The following is a 19411-nucleotide window of genomic DNA, read 5'->3' as shown; positions in this document are numbered from 1 at the left end:
GAACGTGTTATTTTTCTTAAGTGGGGACTGACACTGCTGATACCAATGTGAAATGAAACTTAGGTGTGGCAGTTTATCCACTTAATAATGTGTAAAAACACTTTATATTGCAGGTTTGTTTACAAGTGAGCCCAGTCAGAGACGCTGAAGTGAGTCTCTGTTAACTGGTTTAACAAAGAGCTTGTAAACTATTTTATTGGAGGCTTAACAGTCCTTCAATTACTGCCTACATTAGGAAATCAAACTGTGTTCTTTTTTATTAGCAGTTTGATTTCCCTCCCATCTGGGGCCCAGCTCAGGCATCATCTTGGCAGCCCAAAGGAGAAGGACCTACTGGCAGACCTCCCTGGGTGGGTGACACTTAAGGGTGCCTTTTGACACTGCCCTTCAGCAGTGATGCAAGGTCTTTCTTTTATTTTTTTTGCTAGGGTTCTTTGCAATTTTGTGTTGTATTTGGAGGGGGAAGGAGGAGGAGGGGGAGTTAGGTGTGTTTTTGGGGGGCATTGGGAGGAGACAGTCACAGCTCTTCTGTAAGAGAAGGGGTGCGGGTTTGGAGGGGACATTGGAGGTAGAGGGGAATCTCCCCTGAGGATGAGGCAGGGGAGGATTTCTTGTAGCTGGATGTAATTGTCAGTTGGGAGGTGCAGTCAGGATCGGTGGAAGTCTCCTCGTGTGGGGCTGTGGGAAGAAGAAGGAGAGGTGGAGCTCTCAGGTTTGAGATGCTGTTTGAGGAATCCTGTCCATGGGCTGTTTGTTCACTGTAAGCTGCTCTGAGCCTTTTGGATAGGACATGGTATAAATTGAAAAAATACGTAAATAAATATGTAACTCTGCAACTCACACTGGCTTTGAGAATTTGCCTTTGAATCAGTTGTTGCTCTTCAGGCTTCCATGCTTATTTATGGAGCGCAGAAGCTCTTGAGAGTAAACCTAAATATGTAGATGAGAAGCACTGGTTTATCTGCTGTTTTTGTGATTTTTCAGGCCCATGTCAGAGGAATCTAGGGAAGAAGCAGTATGTTTTGAAGTTAGGCTGCTTTTTGGCCAGGGGAAGAAGCTTGATACTTGTGCTAGATAAAGGTATATTTTCCAAGCGAAGTCTTAACCTTTGGCAAACCAACTTCCTTCTTTTTTAATTTAGCTACATATTCCTACTACATATGGATCAATAGGTTTTTATTTTTACCAAATATATACCAATACATATACTACTTTGCATGTGGATTAGTCTTAGGCTTCCCTTCAATAGGATATACTTTACTTTAGAGACTGAAGCTAAAAATTGGCCTCAGGATGCTAACTCTACTAAATAATATCTGTTTTTCAATTAGTAGCTCTTATTTTGATTGCCCAGCCCCATATTTCATGTTAAGCACTCATACAACTACTACAATTATACATACTAGCGGTAGTAATATGACTTTTTGGGATTATGAAATGTAAACAAAAAGTGTTTCAAATGAAAAAGCTAATTTTATATTACTAAACTCAACAACAAAATAATACAAGCCATCTTAGTTCTGTTGTCCTGAGGTGTGCTGTTATCAAAATCCCTTGATGGAACTACAGACTTGAATTTTATGGTTGCTTTTCTATTGTTTACGCTATGCATATATATAGAATGTGCTGTAAATATACACACGGTAAAGGCCTACTTCTAAATAGCTTACAATTGCCTTGCAAGAAATTACTCCTTCCTCATACAATGGGGTAACACTGATATATAACCATTGTTAAGTGAGATGGGACCCAAGCCCCTGGAATTTATTTTCATGTATCAGGGATGACCCTCATCACTCACAAATGATCCAGTCGAACATGAGTAACAAGGACATCTCTATGAGGTGGAAGTGCTCTTTTCAGTACTGTTGTTACATATTCAAGTTATGCAGCTTCCCATCTTTAAAACTCTCTCTTGATTTTAAATCCACTCACTGTTGTAGCCACTGCAGCTGCTAGTCTCTGCCGGCGTCGTGTTGTGCTGAACTGACCCTTCGGCGCTGGCCCTTCCTGACAGTGAATGTGAGAAGAGAAGGGAATAGAAAAGAGAAGGGAAGGGATGATGGTTTGTGGGAGGATGAAAGATGATCAGAGAAGGGAGAGGGAGAGTCTTTAACTGAATTTTAATTTCACTGTTTCTTAACAGTAAAGAGCTTAATGGCATAAACATTCTGAGAATTTATCATATGTTCTCATGCATGTATGCCAGGGGTTTAAACAACTATTTAATTCATGACATTATCTCTGGAGGAATTAGACTACCATGTATTTACTAAAAGTGAACAATAGATTTTTTTCATAGTCATAATGCAGTTATGAGATACCAAAACAAAAGAATGCTATGGGATGGCAGGAAACACAAACTGAGAACTAAATGTTGGGTCACTTTATCTTCTAAAGTGGTGGCCCTGGGACAGTGTGCAGCCTGCAACGGGTTAATTTGCAGTCCCAAGGATCCCACCTGGGCCTGGCTCCCCACCATCCCTCTTCAATGTTTTCAGATGTCCCCTCTTTCTTCTGGCTTCTACTTCCTGCCCCTGCCTCAGGGAGCAGGGTGGTGCAGCATGGGCTAGGGCTCCTGCACAGCCCAATGTGGTGGAGGACCCCACAGCTGGGGAGCTGAGTATGAGGCTGGGGCACCCACATGGAGTGGGGTCCAAATGGCCTATAGTTTGTGTCACTGCAGCCCATGAAGCATGTAGCCACCAAGGCGTGCAAACCCTGGCTGCTCAGAAATTGGACAGTTCTGATAACACATAGATGTATGTAGATGCTCAATTTAACCAACTCTAAATTACTTTTTAAGAGTCATAATGCTGCACCAGAGCCAAGAAAACCTTACACAATGGTGAGTCTCCATACCCATCACAAGTCTTTCTCCTTAAAGTCTGATCAAAGTGTCATTACTTGAAGGTAACTGCAGGATTTTATAAGGTTAGAAAACTTGAATTCCTGCAAACAGGAGTATATACTGCTAATAAATAACTGTGTGAGGACTCCTCCATACCTCCTTTACTTTCGGGCACCGTAATGTTTCAGAGCTACACACAATTTAATTTATTCAAAATAAACTAAATAATAGTTCAGCTCAATGTTTGTAAACAATGCTGTATGCATTTACACTACAGAATGCCCAAGTTCAGGAATTAATTCAAGTTTCCCACTCCTTGGACCAGTCAAGCTAGACTGATATGTTAAAGCAAGCGATGTGCATGAAAAGACAACTGCTTTTTAAAAAATCTGGTTGATACTAGTGGCAGTATTGTCAAGTGTAGAAGGAGAAGTGTCTGAGGATCCCAATTATCAGTCAGGAAGTAAAGGGGAGGTAAAACATATTATAATCAAATTCTGATACAGCAGTGACTGTATCAAACGTATTTTTTCAAAACCCCAAAATTAAATACATTCTCCTTTAACTAATCAAGTTTTTACAGGTTATAACAAAGGCTGTGTAATATGAGTTACTTCAAAATTCTTTGTATTCTACAGCAGCATCCTTATCCTGTGTATGAGAGTCTATTCTACATCCAGCAAAATACTCTCTTATCATTTTTAATTAATAATATAATGTTTTAGATACATGAAACATATGCAATGTTTGGATGCAGAGGGACACTACTAAAATGTGAATGACACTCCATATGGACTCAAAAGTACATTAAAAAGTAACACCGGTATATGAAATTATACCCCAAGTAGCATCTGTGTAACTATAACACTCATTAGAAGGAGTTATACATCAGTCTTTGTGTATGGAAGGTTTGTTTCATTTTGGCTCTATTGTTCCAGATGGCTTCACTATAACAAGCTGACCTTCTAGTAGACAATACTGCTTACAAAAAGAGGAATATTTTTCTATTTTTAAAATAATTATGGGTAAAACGAGCCTGCAATTTTGCTAATTTGAGCTTAAGAAAATAACTTAAGAGCACTAAGAATAGAAGTCTGGTCAGTAAAAGCTTCAGTCTTTTCTTCTTTGGAAAATGCTTAGCCCATTGTGAGAATTACAGAATTACCCAGAACACAAAAGAATTCTCAGAACCAAGCTTCTCTGTATAAAAAGTGTAATTACAAGAAAGGTAAAAAAAAACAAAATACATCAACTGGCCTTAAAAAAATCCACAACACTTGCAGATACTTTTCATTGGACAAATCTTGGGAAAATTTGCTGTTTCTGAAAATTTTCTCTTAGGGCAAGTAGTCCTTTCTCAAAGAATTAGGCTCACTGAATAGACTCTGTGCTCATGAGAAGAGCAAAGGCCTGCAAGACAATGCTGTTATTTAAACAATTCAAAACTAAAGCCCTCCATTCAGAAGGCAGACAAGGTTCTTTGGGTGAATCTAATATCTTTTATTAGACCAACTTAAATATTTGGAAAAATATTAGCAAGCTTTCGGGTTTAAAAACCCTTTGTCAGGCTGAAGAAGTCTCTTATACACATGCTTAACTTTTTCATGGGAGCATTCTCATTGTACTTAATTGAACTATTTGTGTGAGTTAAATTAAGCATATGGAAGAGTATTTCTAGGACTCATACCTAAATTGATAAAAAATATCTTTATAGAAACTAAAGCAAGCAACAAGACTTGTTTCACAGAAACATTTATTCTGATGTAGACTTAAAAGAGTTCACATTCCAGAAAAGAATGTTAGCAAGAACACAACCAAAGCAATGTTAGTTACAGGAACAGACCAGAGGACACAAATCTAGAAGAGAGTCTGTAACGGACTCCATGAGGTCTAAGACAATGACATGCAGGACATGCAGAGGATAGTGAATCCAAAACCCCTGCATTTTAATTCCAGCTCCGCCACAAACCCTTTAGAGAAGCAGCATTGCCTGAAATGCAAATATTCTATACAAATAGTTTCAAACAGCTACTATAAAGGAAAACACAATGGTATAAGGGTATTTGAAATCACAGGTTTAGTATGTTAGCACTCTGAAAAGAATTACTGCTCCTATCAATGCTTTTATTTTATTTTTGTAACTAAGAAAACATGAGCCCTTTCCCAGGTAGTTCTACAAGACAATGGAACCAGTAGAAAAAGGAGACTGTGGAAATATAGTTAATGAAAACACGTAAAACTGGACCTTTCCCTATAGGGCAGGGGGACAGACTCACTGTCCAACTAGCAGACTGCACAAAGCTTCTATTCCCCTTCTGACTGCAATATACAATAGGAAGAAAGGTGTCCTAAAAACTCTGGGGCATCTATATACATGCTCCGGGGGGCGGGGGGAGAAGAGAAACGACAGAAAGTATTAATTAGAGCAGCTCTTAGAGCTACTCTAATTAAAGTGCCCAGAGTATCTTGTGCATCAGCATCCCTGCACTTTGAATGTGCTTTAGATAAGGTACCCCCACAGCCATTGTGATGGGGACACAGATACACGAGATGTGAAGGCTGGCTGAAATGCAATAATTACCATGCTCCAGCACATTTGTTAACGGAGTCTGCTGTGACGCACTGTAATTAGAGACATGCTGTAATGCTCTGAGAGTGTGTATAGGCACTGCTGGTTTCCAGTGCTATGGGGCAAAAGGGTTGCTGAGTTTGGTAGTGAGGGTGTGACACAAAACAGGTCAGATTCTGTGCTATCCCTCCCAGAGATGCACGTCAAAAAGCACATCCTAAACTGTCTCAAGTCTGTGTCTCTAGTTATCATTGCATTTAATAAACACACACACACACATGAATGAGAAGACCTAAACAAGAAACTTTGATTATGGAGCAACCTCTACAGACCCTTTGTTGCCTCTAACTGCTACTCCCTGAGGAGCCATCTCCCAATTCCCATCTTTTCTAAATTAGGGAGCATCTCTAAATTATAAATTTTCACCACTACAGTTTTCTCTCGCTTCTGAACTATTTTGGGACTGAGACCACTCCCATCATAACTCAAGCAGCCTGGGAGACTGCTCCAAGTTACAACAGCATCTCTGGAAGGATGGCTTTCAGAACATGCCAAAATGGTCTCAGCAGTGTGTATAACGGACTCTTCCTGAGCTTAGCTGTACCTTCAGCATGCTCCTATGCTAGACTGTGTAGGAGCCTCAGCCCAGAATTCTCTATGGTGGCCAAAGGCTGCACCTGAATTGGGAACCTGCCTCTTGCTTCTTGCAGGCTTTTTACATGGTGTGTATGGTGCCAAGATACAGACAGAATCCTTCCCAGATGCTATAGTAAGTCTAGAGTTACCCCAGTAGGTCTCAGGGCTTTCATGCAGAAAGACATGCATCTGCACTGATCCCTTTGTGACTCACTCAAAGATGAGCTGTCATATGGCTCTCTGGCTGGTAATGGCATATTATCCATTTTGAAAAATGGATGCAAGTAACTCAGAGTGAATTAAGGTTGCAACTGCATGAGTTTGTAAGAGAATACATCTTATGTGCTTGCTGCTTTATGATTCTCTCTCTTACTCCAGAACTCAGAGAGCCCAAGCGGTTTGTGCAAAGGGTTTTTCGTAATTCAAGATGAGCGTCTTTATTCAAGCATGCCCTGTTAGCTCCACTTCCCCTCTAGTCAGGTTTAGCATCCTTTTTAATTTTTCCCCCCCTGAGCTTTTGCTCCTGTTGTGCTGTCAAAAAGCAGGGGAAACCTAAGGCCCCAAATGACAATGATCCTGTGATAAAGTAATGAAAAATGTCATCAATCAATATAAATCTTAGTCTCATAAATATTAATACATGACTGAACCCATTTTCAGATATTTACTAAGGAGGCATTTTGTGTTTACCAGGTCTAACAGCTGAAATGAAAGAGTTTATGTTACCAACTGCAATCATTTAGATTTCATTGTTTTAATCTTTTGCATCACTTTGACCAGGAAGTCTAAATGGGCAAAACAAACTCCTTAATTGTGACTCAAAGGGACAAAGATTTTTGAAGTTCACATTAGTTTCAAAGTACTTAATTGTAGCAAAAGCTGTTAGGGTGAATTATTATTCTAACACAGGCATTTGTTTGGCAGCAAACAATGCATTTTGACTGATATACACCACTATCCATGGGCCTTTGTTACCTGTTGCTTGAAAATTGCTACGGCAAGAGAGGTTTGGGATTGCCCCAGAAGCCACAATTGCTTTAAACAAATCAAAATAAGGCATAATGAAGCTGATGGCAGTATAAGCGTGAAACATTCAGTCAGTACTCAATCTCTCACAGAATTTTCTTATACTTTTGTTATAACAAAGGGGAAATTGCATACAATGAGTTATTTAATTAATTCCTTCACAGACTGGCTTTTTCCACCTTTAAGAACTTTAGGAAATAATTTTTACTAATAAAATTCCCTCATGCAGGGCTAGACTTGTGAAATATTTCATTCTAATTTTCTATTTAATTTTTATGCCTCCAACTCAGCTGTTCTCTGTAGTAGGTACACATTAAATAGAGCATCACTAACCTTCTTTGCATCCTGAATGACTGGCATTCAGTCTCTGCTTCTCTAGATGACAATGTTTCCATGTCAGTGTAAGTAAAAACAATACATTTTTATGGTTCTCTCTCAGATTTAAGTAACCAAATGTGAATTAATTCAAATAATCAGTTATAAAAGAGCCAGGACATTGAATCAATTGCTTTCCTGCTCTTAGCTTATATATTTGGTTCATATATAAAAGTTAATCTAAAAGTATGATGAAAAGGAAAACATCATGAATTCAGTACCTGAAGCTGTATTTTTGCATCTTTGCTGACACTTTTTGTTCTCCATCGTCTTGTGCCCCTCTTGTCTTTCTTTGAAATATCTACACAGTTAGCCTACATTATACAAATAGGTTAAAAGCAACAAGGCACTATTAAGTTGACAAAGCTGACACAGACAACAGTAAGTTAGTAAAGAATCATAGTGTTATATATAAATAAGAGAGTAGGGAAAGAATGACATCTCTCAATCTCAGTAGGGTCTAAGTATAAACTAATGTAAAACCACTTACATTAGAAACAAATTGGCTGCATAGATCTGAACTATATATAACAATATTCTAAGTATATTTTGTTAGCACATAATATTTAGGGCCAAATCCTAAATCCTTATATCACTATTTACTCTTATTACTGAGTGAAAACTAGGCCTCACTGAAATCAATGGCAACACTTTCTTTCACTTCAGTGGGGTCATAATGTCATCCCTATTGCATTCAAAGAGTGTTTTACATAAGTAAGGACCAAGTAAAAACGATCCAGAATTATGGACTTGTTGCTGTCACTGAAGTCCATGACAAAAATCACCAAATGTTTGGTACATCCTCTGGCCTCTTCCTTTTCCAATTATCAACATAATGCAAATGCTGAGCACCAGCAACTCTCACAATTTGCTGGAAAAGCACAAGGCAGGTCTGACAACTTGCTGGTTTGGGTCTCTTCTCCCCTTTAAAGTTTAAACTTTACTGTTATGTAAATGTACTTTATAAAGCAAACTGCCAAAATTGAGCATACTTGCGACGTTACTTTTATTTTTATTTCTATTCTCAGCAAGTTTTGACCCTGATTAAACAAAGGACATAACCAAAACCAGCCACCAATTAATAAAATCATCTTTTATCAGAAACATGTTTTTCAAAGTTTATATTGGTACAGTCCAAAGTACAAGAGTGTGTGTGGATATTGACTCCAGAACACAAACTAGTCTGACTTAAAAGTATCTCTGCATATCCCCTAACATACAGGGAAAAATGTTTCAAACCTGCAGGTGTCAAATGATGAGTGCAACTGAACCAGTTTTTTAAATACACATACCTGCATGTCAGTGAAGTTTGGTGCTGACTGAGTTCTCTGTAGTATTTCTAGATTTTGAAGAAGTTTGCTAAGTTCCACAAGATTTGACTGGCAGTGTGCAAGGTCTAATATATATGAAAAGAAAACATATTAGGTACTTTGGCTCAGTGACATTTTTTACTATGGTATCACATGTCAGCGGAACCACAAAACTATAAACACAAAACAAAGACTGGCATTAGCTCCTTGATCCTGTCTAGTTTTCATAATAAGGATTATAAACCAATTGTTACTTTCATCCTTCTACACAATGGAACTAGGAGGGGCACCAGAAAAGGCTGCTCTCCGTCTTCCTGTGCAGCCTACAGGGAGCCATAGTCTTCTCTGCTCCCATAAGTCAGCAGGGTCTGCTGCAACTCCGGTCCAATCCTGCCAACACTTACGCATGTGCATTACATTTAACATGCAGATAAGCACCGGCAGCAACTTTGCCTATATTTGCTAATAAGACTCCAACCACTCAGATTTAAGTATCTTTATTAGGTATCAGATTTATGCTGACACTGGCTGATTAACTTGCTTCAGAAAGTGATCTTCACTACCTGTTATTCTTCCGAGTTTCTTTATTTACCAGTCATTTCATTCGCTGCATATTTAATTCTGCCAGCCATTAAGCTTTGTTAGACATATGAAGCTATCTGAATAACATTTGCCAGAAAAAGTCTAAACCATGAACAACAATAGATCAAGAGCAAGTTTCCTGTTTTCCTTCTGCTTTTTACTATATTTCATGTTTTGGGAGACTGAAGTGAATTCAAGTAAAACTATGCCATTTATATTATTTAAAGATTAAAAACCCATTAGTATTTAGTCTAGTGCTTTTGATGCAGTAAATTTTAGATGAACAACAAGGCTAAATCTTAAAGTTAGAGTACTCAGAATTAGGTACTTAATTCTGCCTTTGGCACCTAAACTAGTAGTCTGATTTTCAGAAATGCTGAGCACCTCTTCATCTCACTACATCAGCGGTTCCTAACCTTTGTAGACTTGAAAGTACCTCTCAGAAAAATTCCAGCTCTTAGCTTTTACTTGCTTTTTGACTATGGAAAAATAATAGAGCAATTACCCTGTTGCAAAGAACTCAAAAAGACCACGACAGGTGAGAACGTTTTTAAAACTATGGATTCCTATCTTGAAAATCATGCTTGTACCCCTCCCAGTGCTAATATTGCATGTTACCCTTGAAAGGATCTTAAGGCACTGCAGGGTTCTGCATGGGCACCCTGGTTGAGGATCAACTTGAGGGTGAAAAGGCACAGCATGACCTAGTTTATTCCTTCAGATTGTTAAATAATAAAAAAATAAAAGCCAAACACAATACATGCAATGATAACTAATCATTTTAAAGGGCTATTATATATATATATATATATATATATATATATATACACACACACACATATATATACACACACACATACACACATTTTTAACCATCTTAGTTCTTTATTGTTTATGAGCAAGAAATCTCTCTTGTAAAGAAGGGCTTGCACAGGTGAGACTAACCTTCTGCACATCTGTCCATCTCCTCTGAGTCCTGTAGCCAAGCTGCTACTTTGCTTGGACCAGTAGTACATGTTGCAGGAAGGCTATTACTGCATGGTATAGGAGATTGCCATGGGAAGCTATTTTGTTGTACCTAAAACAACAAGATCATTTAAAATGTGCTGATATACACAGAGGCAAAGCCAGGCAGCTCCATGTCGCAGGCAGCCATGTGACACCTGGGGCAGCACCAACTGCTGCAGTGCTATGTTTATGCCCACCCCAACCCCCTGCCCCACCACGACACAAGGGTGATCCCCTGCGCTGCTGCCCCTGCCCCGTCTTCCCTGCCCCCCCATTACACAACTGGATATACTGATGACCAACAGTCTACATTTTCTACTCTGAAATACCAAACTATATACTTGAATTTAAATGGCATACAAGAAACCATTTTTCGAGCCTTGAGACGCATCATTTTACAACAGTGTACTGAAAAGGAAACATGAGGCACCATAAAGAAACAGTACTTGCTGACCATTGGGAGGAAAAACAGTTTTGATGAAGACAATCATTATACAACAATAAAAGGCCAAATCAATCACTGTTGGCTAAGAAGAGTATGCATAGCTTTAATGGGAAGCTTAGTGCTCTACTGGGATCTGTAAAGAAGACCTACTAATGAAAGCTGCAGCGGTGGTACCCACATTGGTGATCCTTCTCTGGGAAGCCACACCAGCATGTACCAGCAGTACTCATCAGGGAATCTGCCAGTTATAAATATTACATTAATTTTAAGTTAAGTTTCCAGAGAAGGGATGCTACATACCTTTCCATCTAATACAGCAACATTAGCAGCTGGTGAAGATTCTGTAGTAGAGCCTGAAGGGAATATATGGAAGCTAGCATCTCTTGGTGATCTTACAATTTCATTCTGACGATACAATCTGTGGTGGCGCAATTTTGACACCCATGCATCAAACGAGTCCTGGGACTTCACCTAAAAGAAGGGTCAGAGTCAACAAGACATTCAGAAAGATATCATGGTTCTCTTCATCCCTTGTACCTATTATTTAAACATTTGCCTTATTAATAAAAAGAGAAGAAAAATTGGTTTCACTATTGCTCACCTTCAGGTGATATATGTGCTCTTCTGTATCAAGGTCTATTCTACGAGCTTTCTTTTTAATTGACATAACTGATAAACCAATATCAATGCTTCCATGTACCTTGCCTTTCTGTATCTGTAATCAGAAGACATGTGAAGAGATTAGTAACATCAAAACCTTCTTTACTGTCTCTAACTGAATATATGCTTAGTGCTGTAGCAGTAGAGAAGATTTTAATGTTAAACAGTATAGTCAAGCAGGATTCCTCGTTTGTTTACAGAAAGAGAATCTCTTCCAAGGAGAGCTCATTACAGGGTCAATTCCAATAAACAGCCTTGCTGGCTTATACAATGGTATAACTAAAAGGTACATGGGAAACAAGGTAAATAAGTGCAACCTGAATTCTGTCCTGCCACAGCTAGACTGCTGTCAGTACCCCGATTAGATGGTTTAAAGCTAGCCCTAGTACCTCTACAAGATGACTGCAGGGAGACAAAGCCATTACTTTGAATTACTGATTTTTATTAACATCAAAAGCAAAGAGTTAAAAATTATCGTAAAGAGCTAATCAGTCAAGCTAATCAGTCAAGGCAGTTTCTGAAATAAATTACTATTTCATACATTCTGCACCTTCATACAAGTCAGTGGAGGGAAATTTCTTCTCTGGAACAGATCTTTACGATATTCTAGTTTGCTCATACACACATTTCTCAGCCAAAGAAAGACACTCTTACTAAAAACAGAGTGAAGGACAGAAATTGGCCTAAAATGCATGTTGGTTAACTCCAAGAAATTGGAGCATCCACAATGTATCACATTTAAACAGAAATGTAGAAGCTGTATTTGAGTAATATTCAAAACGATTATCTATGTAATTAACTTGCTGAATTGATTAAAAAGAGGCCACAGGCATAAGCTGGCAGTTTCAGTGGACATAGATTTAGTCTTAATTTCTCACCCATCATATTTGATTGTATACCAGATAGAAAAATAATCCTTAAATCCCTGGCCAACCAGGTTTTAATTATATGTTTTCTTTGTGTCTGTTACTGTATTAATTAGGATCCTCAGGTGAACAGAATTTGCTCTTTAGTGGTGTAACGAGGCTAGATCTATCTTACCTCAGAATAAAAAAAGAGTAACTTTAGACCATGTCTTCCCTCCTGTGTATTATTTTCCATGAAGAATATTGGTAACTTAATTTTTACCTACAGAGATTCCTTCCTCTTCTGGAGATGTTCTAGCTTTCACACTCAGGTTATACTGGATTCATAGGTGGCTAGATTCATTTCTGAAAGCCTGAACAATGCCTTGTGCACTAACCTGGTTTCCTCATAAGCCACACTCCAAAGGTGTAGGGAAGGTAAGTGAGTAAAGTGGGATGGCATTGTAATGACACCAGTTTATGCAGGATTATTAGGAAGAACACTGTAAGGGGAAGCAGCTATCCTGGCCTTACACCTCTCATCTGTAAGGCTCAAGCCATGCAGAACATGCACAGAACTCTGCCACAAAAAGCAGTGTGCTCCATTCTGAACCCAGCAGCCACAATACTCAACTTTGTGCTACCTCAAGTTCCCAAAGCATACAAATGAGACTTAATCACACAGTAGGCTCAGCTTTTGATCCAACTTTAACAATGGATTAAATATCCAGGTATACTTCAGTTATACTTACATCAATTGGTGACTTTGAATATTTTAACATGCCATTATCCAGGACAAAAAAACGCTGCAGTGGGAAAAGAAGGAGACAGTGTCTTCTTAGTGATCAAACAGCTTTTTAACTATGTAAAATAACTCATCTATGAAAGAGTTGTTATTCCACAACCCTTAGTAATCAGCACCCAGTACTACAAACATCATTACCTGCATTCATTTCTTTTTGGCACCAAACATCTTGTAAGCAAAGACAGGTTGGTTTCTTTCCTTTTCCAAACTTTGTTCCCACAAATTTTCTTAGGAAGAATCAGTATTTGAGGATAATTTCTTACTTTCAGTTCATAAGGCTGACGTTTTGGCATACCATTTTAACAAAATTAGTGAAGATGGGATGGTATGGGTTTCAGATGAAAAAGTCACTAGACCACAACTTCTCTAGGGACCCTGAGGATGTTTGTTGTGATCCTATGTCTTCATTGTGATTGTAACTTGGGTTAGCTAAATTACGTACATCACAGGTATAACTCTCTGTACTACAATCTCACCTTGATTTTGCTGGGTAGACATAACCTCAGCCACTGCAGGGGATAGGCAGAGAGCAGGTCTGAGGATTTGTCTGGACTAGGACATAAGATATGTTATTGGCATGTGTTAATTAACACATTTTGAAACTGTATTAAGGACAAACTAGAGCGGACTTTAATATCCCCCAGTTGGTCAAGATGAAGTCTGGGGGATTCCTGGGCCTTAACTAAGCTAACTTAACCTGTGTACACTTAATATTAAGTAGGTCAGAGCTGTCCAACTTCTGAGTGGCCAGGGGCTGCATGCCACACCAGTTGCAGGTGCCAAGCCACATAATGAATGGACCACATGTCACATGGGCTTCCAGGACCCTTGCCACGTGGCCCATACAATCTCTGTTCCCCCTCACCATCATGTGGGCAGCACAAGACCTCCCCTGTTGCTGTCATCACCACGGGCAGTACAAGCTCTGGTGATGCTGCAACCCACAGACTGTCAATGGGACAGACCTGAACAAGGTTTTTAACTGCTCATGGGCTGGATGCAGCCTTGAAGTAGGTTTTTAAAACATGTCATGTTAGCACATGCTAACATCACTTCTTTACAGCCTAGCCTAGATAGGCCCCAACTCATTTTAAAAACCCTGTGCAAGAAGGACAAGTTGTATATTACTGCATTTTAAACAAAAGATTAAAAAAAAATACATTTTATCCTACTTTGGACAAACCCTCTGAAGAATCACAGATGGAAAGGAAAGACACACTTCTTGTGTTGTAAGATTGTTAACTCTTATCAGCATAGACAAGGTCTATATTTGGAGAAAAGATCTCTGGAAACAGCTGCTGATGCTGCTTCAATGACTCAGCAGGTGGCACCAATGTCTCACATGGTATGAGAAGATACCATGTTGCTGGAAATATCATTTCTTGAATGACATGAAAACATGTTTTCTTTAACTACTTATGGTCGCTAGTGATCCCTTAGCATTGTAAGAATAGTCATATTAGTGTCATCTAATTTAGGGTCCCTACAGTTCTCCTGAATTTTTGATTGAATAAAGTGTTGTTCCTTCATTTCCTATTCTAACAGTTGTGTAGCGTTGAACTTTGCAGAGAAACACTTGGAGAATTTCACTCCTCAGCTTGCTGCATTTCTGAGCTGCCTAAAGTAATACATCAATTTTAATATTCCAAACACTGTTATATTACCAAAACACTTTGAGATCCTTCAGAATGACCTGTGCCACATGCACAAAATTAGGTTATAACTATTAGGCTATCACTTGTGAATTACTGATACAGTACTTACTGCCTTGTGAATTTTCATACAAGTGCACTCTATAGCATTCCTACAGAGGCTGCATATCATACAGCCAATACCTTAAAATCGTTTAGAATCCACAATCCTGTAATACAAATTGAGGTCATATTTGTATGTGAAATGTAAAACAGATAAAGACCTACGGCCAGATCATGAATGCCCTGCATCTAAGACACTCGCATTCAGAATCAACTATCAGCATGAGTAATTGCTTATCCACGTGAGGAAGGTGGTTCACAAACTCTCCTTCAGAAGTAATGTATAAACCAAGTCAAGTAAACTTGTTAAACTAAATCTGGTGGAGTCCCTTAAAATTACACATACCAGTGCAAGGGAGCCTAACCTGGCATATATCAAGATAAGGGAATCTGCCTAATCCTATACTTTCTTACACATCCCATTAGGTTGTTTCTTTATCAGCTCTCCTCTTCTGACAGCACTTTCTCAGCCAAGAGGTAGCCATATGGCTATTTCTCTTATTTAATAGGTGGCCATATAAGCCAATTGAGCAACTAGTAGATGAATGATAGAATATCTTACGCCCATCCTAGCACACATGATTATTTGGCAACATAGGTATTTAACAATTAAAACACACACAACCAATAAAAATTGAACTGCCTGCCTCCTCAAGATAGTGCCACACCATTGCTTACACTTTTATAGGTCCACCTGAGATGAGCATTTTACATTATACCTTTTGCAGGCAGAAAGGGAAGCAAATTCTACTATAAGAGCACTTCCTTAAGAACATCTTGCCCAGTCCCAAATATTTAAATCTGAAGAGTTTTCAAAAGCCCCTTAGTTTATTTCTGTTTCCATAAAGCATTGTGCAGTGGAGGCAATCTGAGAGAGTTTTATGGGTAGAGCTTTATTTTGTCAAAATAAACACCTTGGTAAACATTTAGAAATCAATAATATGAAGAAGAGGTGTTAGTTATTATATAGTTAATTTTTCCAAGCAATTAAATACCTGCTCCTGTAGCTATTGCTTTAAACTGGCCTTGAAGTATATCATTATATATGTAGCAGTCACTACAGTAATCTAAACTGGAGGCTGTAAGGCTGTGTATACAACCAACACTTTACATCCTCGGAAGGAAAAAATACATGCATACACACATAAATAAATAGGTGTGGAGATATATATAAGGGGGGGGGGAGTGCGCACGCATGCACGTGTGTTCTTGTGCATGCACCAAGAGTACAATTTTTTCTCTAAGTTTTTCTCCACATCTTTTTTAATTGCCCAGACTTACAATCCCTTGAGTTTTCTATGAGATATTTACCTTGTGCCAACCTTTTAAAGGCCATTTTCTTTTCTTCAGCATGAAACCTTCATGTTTGTCTGGCTTCTGGACGTTAGTCTGTCCTATCTTCAGTCCCTCTATAATTTCCCAGCTGTCAGGCTCCTGAGGAGAGTATAAAACACATTTACCATGTAATAATAATACGTATATCTTATGAAACTACCCATATTACCTGGCTCAGTTTTTCAAGTACTCAACACATGCTTGGGAGACAGACTTTCAAATGAGCTCAGCAATCATTTAGGCATCAAAATACGTAGTCAGATTTTCAAAAGAGCTCAGGATGTTAGTCTATGCCAAACATGACCATGAGTACTGGGAACTGCTAGGTTTTGAGCACCTTCAGGAAATCTGGCCCTTATTCAGGCAATGAAATACAAGTGGGCTCTTAAAATGTCTGACCCATTAAATCAGGCAATAATTTTTATTTTATTTGTACATTCCAATTTGAACAAGATGGGACTGTGCCCTATGAACTGGCAATTCACACTAAGTATAATATGGAAATCAAGTCAAAGTCTGTGATCAGGATGTGTACTCTAGCAAATCTGTACACAGAAGCAGAAGCACAGAACAAAAGAGGTCTCCTCCACAGTTTTGACCACTGAGAAAACTGTACAGGTATTTCTCTGTGAACGCTTCATGGCAAGATCTACAGAAGGGTTTAACAGGGTGAAGGAGGCAAGGACATGGTCTGCAAGTTACACTTCTGGATTCACTAACAGTCACTACTCAATAACCCTTATACAGATTCTTTCTCCTAGAAATACTGTATTATGCAAAGAACTGAAGCACATTCATGGGTAAATTATGGGCACATATTAGCAGGTTTGCACAGAAACACAGGACACGTATACAGTGCAAACTTATTGAGAGACAGCAGCACATTCAAACCTGCTGTAATGATCTGCAGGGGTTACATCTTGAATTGAAAGCAGCATTCAGTTTTGCACTGTGTTGCAGCTGGAGTGATGAACACTGTCAACAGCAATACAGCAGTGAAGCATGTTTGAGGACACTAATATCTGGGATGGCAAGTTTGTAGTGTAGACATGTTCATCATTCCCAGAGCAAATCAAGCCAGTGGTCCATCCAGTCAAGTCTCCTGTCCCTGACAGCAGTCAAAGCCAACCTTTACTAAGGAATGTGTAAAAAACCATCTAAAATAGCCAATTATTGAATCGCTCCAATTTTAGATCTGCCCTGCTTTTGCTCAAAAAGAAGAATAAAAGTCACAATCAACATACATGTGGGACCATTCGACATTCCACTGATTTAAGCATGTGCACAGGGTCATATGCACCACTGCCAACATGCTGGAGAAGATAATTCGGCATATCACACTTTCTGCCCTACTCCCTAACACAGTGCCTTTCTATTTATTATCCAGAAAAGATGAATGATCTTAAAAATTTCTAGCCCTAAACTAAAAATGTCTGATGTTAAATTTTAAAATATTTGAAAATCAAAGCACATGTGCTAAAATGTACAAATCTATTTTTCCTTAACTTGAACCTTAAAATGCAGGGTGAATTTATATTTGGGGTTGACTAATAATCAAGCTATACAGCATGTGATAACTAGATGAGACAAGTCCTTCTTAACCACTTTAGACTCTGTGTTTCCTTCCATGATATATTATTCCAGAGTTTTACAAGCTAGTTGTGCCTTAGGAAAAATGTAATTTCTTTTAAAATTTCCTACTGTAAAATTTCATTGCATTACAAGAAATGTAAATATGAGGATTCAATTGATGTGCTCTATATCATTTCTTAATGTATGTACTCTACTAGTTCTCATATTTGTGTGTGTTTGAAGGTAGCCAATCCACTTCCCCCAGTCATCTTTACCAGTCATCATGAATTATGATTACAGCGAGGGTGTCAAAGATACAGCCTGCAGACCAAATCCAGTCTGCAGAGCCCTATCATCTAGCCACTGGTGCTGCATGCAGCACATGGCATGCACTGGACCAGCCCCGTATGCAGGGCCTGGGACCATGCTGCACCTTCTCTGGCTCAAGCAGGACTAAACTGAATGTGGCAACCGCTCCAGTGGATCCGGGACTCTGCCACACACAGTGCCTGCCCTGGTCCAGGGCACAGACCATGTGCAGCACGGGTCCTGGACCAGCTTGAGCGGGCACCGCATGAGGTGTGCATCTCATACCAGCCTGCACAGGTACTGGGTACAGCACAACCCCAGACCGGCTGGAGTAGGCACTGCATGTACTGGATCCAGCATGGTGGGGGAGGGAGGTAAATGGACAAGCACTACACCACTCGTTCAGTCTGTGAGGCCAGATAAGTTTGACATCCCTGATGTACATGAGTCATACCAGAATTCTGGCACACTATGTTGGAAACATGGCAGTAAAGAAAATAAAAAATATGAAGTATCTGTGCAAAGATTGTAAGGGTATTGCCTTTAATTTATGGCCAGTCTGATCAGCAAGCTCTGCTTAAATATAACAACAAGAAGGATGCGGATAACCTGGAGAGGGTCCAGAGAAGGGCAACTCGTATGGTCAAGGGCCTGCAGACCAAGCCCTATGAGGAGAGACTAGAGAAACTGGACCTTTTCAGCCTCTGCAAGAGAAGGTTGAGAGGCGACCTTGTGGCTGCCTATAAGTTCATCACGGGGGCACAGAAGGGAATTGGTGAGGATTTATTCACCAAGGCGCCCCCGGGGGTTACAAGAAACAATGGCCACAAGCTAGCAGAGAGCAGATTTAGATTGGACATTAGGAAGAACTTCTTCACAGTTCAAGTGGCCAAGGTATGGAACGGGCTCCCAAGGGAGGTGGTGCTCTCCCCTACCCTGGGGGTCTTCAAGAGGAGGTTAGATGAGTATCTAGCTGGGGTCATCTAGACCCAGCACTCTTTCCTGCTTATGCAGGGGGTCGGACTCGATGATCTATTGAGGTCCCCTCCAACCCTAACATCTATGAATCTATGAACACTTTTATGAAGTAAACTAAATGCTTTCTCAACTTGTGTGTCTGACTGAACGGAATCGTGAAAGGCAATCAGGGGACAAGGAAGGTCAAAAGGCACTAAAAATATACAATAATCTAAAGGAAGAAACTTATTCCCTGTCAACCACTCAAAACATGCACTCAAGTGAGTTTTATGGTTTTTGCCAGGGACAGTATGAGAAGCGAAGAATCACTCTAGATGTGTCCTATTCATATACTCTCCCTCTAAAGCATCT

General features: G+C 39.4%; 1 protein-coding gene across 1 annotated transcript in view; it reads right to left on the bottom strand.

The window, feature by feature from the left end:
• Positions 1-17535, bottom strand: part of LOC132243336 (oxysterol-binding protein-related protein 6-like) — a 60671-nt gene extending 43136 nt beyond the window's left edge. The window contains exons 1-8 of the mRNA XM_059720155.1: positions 17446-17535; positions 16178-16357; positions 13060-13113; positions 11404-11517; positions 11103-11273; positions 10295-10427; positions 8750-8853; positions 7679-7771 (exon numbers count right to left, since the gene is read on the bottom strand). Coding sequence (XP_059576138.1) covers positions 7679-7771; positions 8750-8853; positions 10295-10427; positions 11103-11273; positions 11404-11517; positions 13060-13113; positions 16178-16357; positions 17446-17535 — 939 coding nt within the window. The remainder of the gene's footprint in view (positions 1-7678; positions 7772-8749; positions 8854-10294; positions 10428-11102; positions 11274-11403; positions 11518-13059; positions 13114-16177; positions 16358-17445) is intronic.
• Positions 17536-19411: the final 1876 nt, after the last annotated feature.

Source organism: Alligator mississippiensis, unplaced genomic scaffold (assembly GCF_030867095.1).
Source record: "Alligator mississippiensis isolate rAllMis1 unplaced genomic scaffold, rAllMis1 scaffold_107, whole genome shotgun sequence".
Taxonomy (NCBI): Eukaryota; Metazoa; Chordata; order Crocodylia; family Alligatoridae; genus Alligator; species Alligator mississippiensis.
This window is presented reverse-complemented; position numbering and strand designations above follow the sequence as displayed.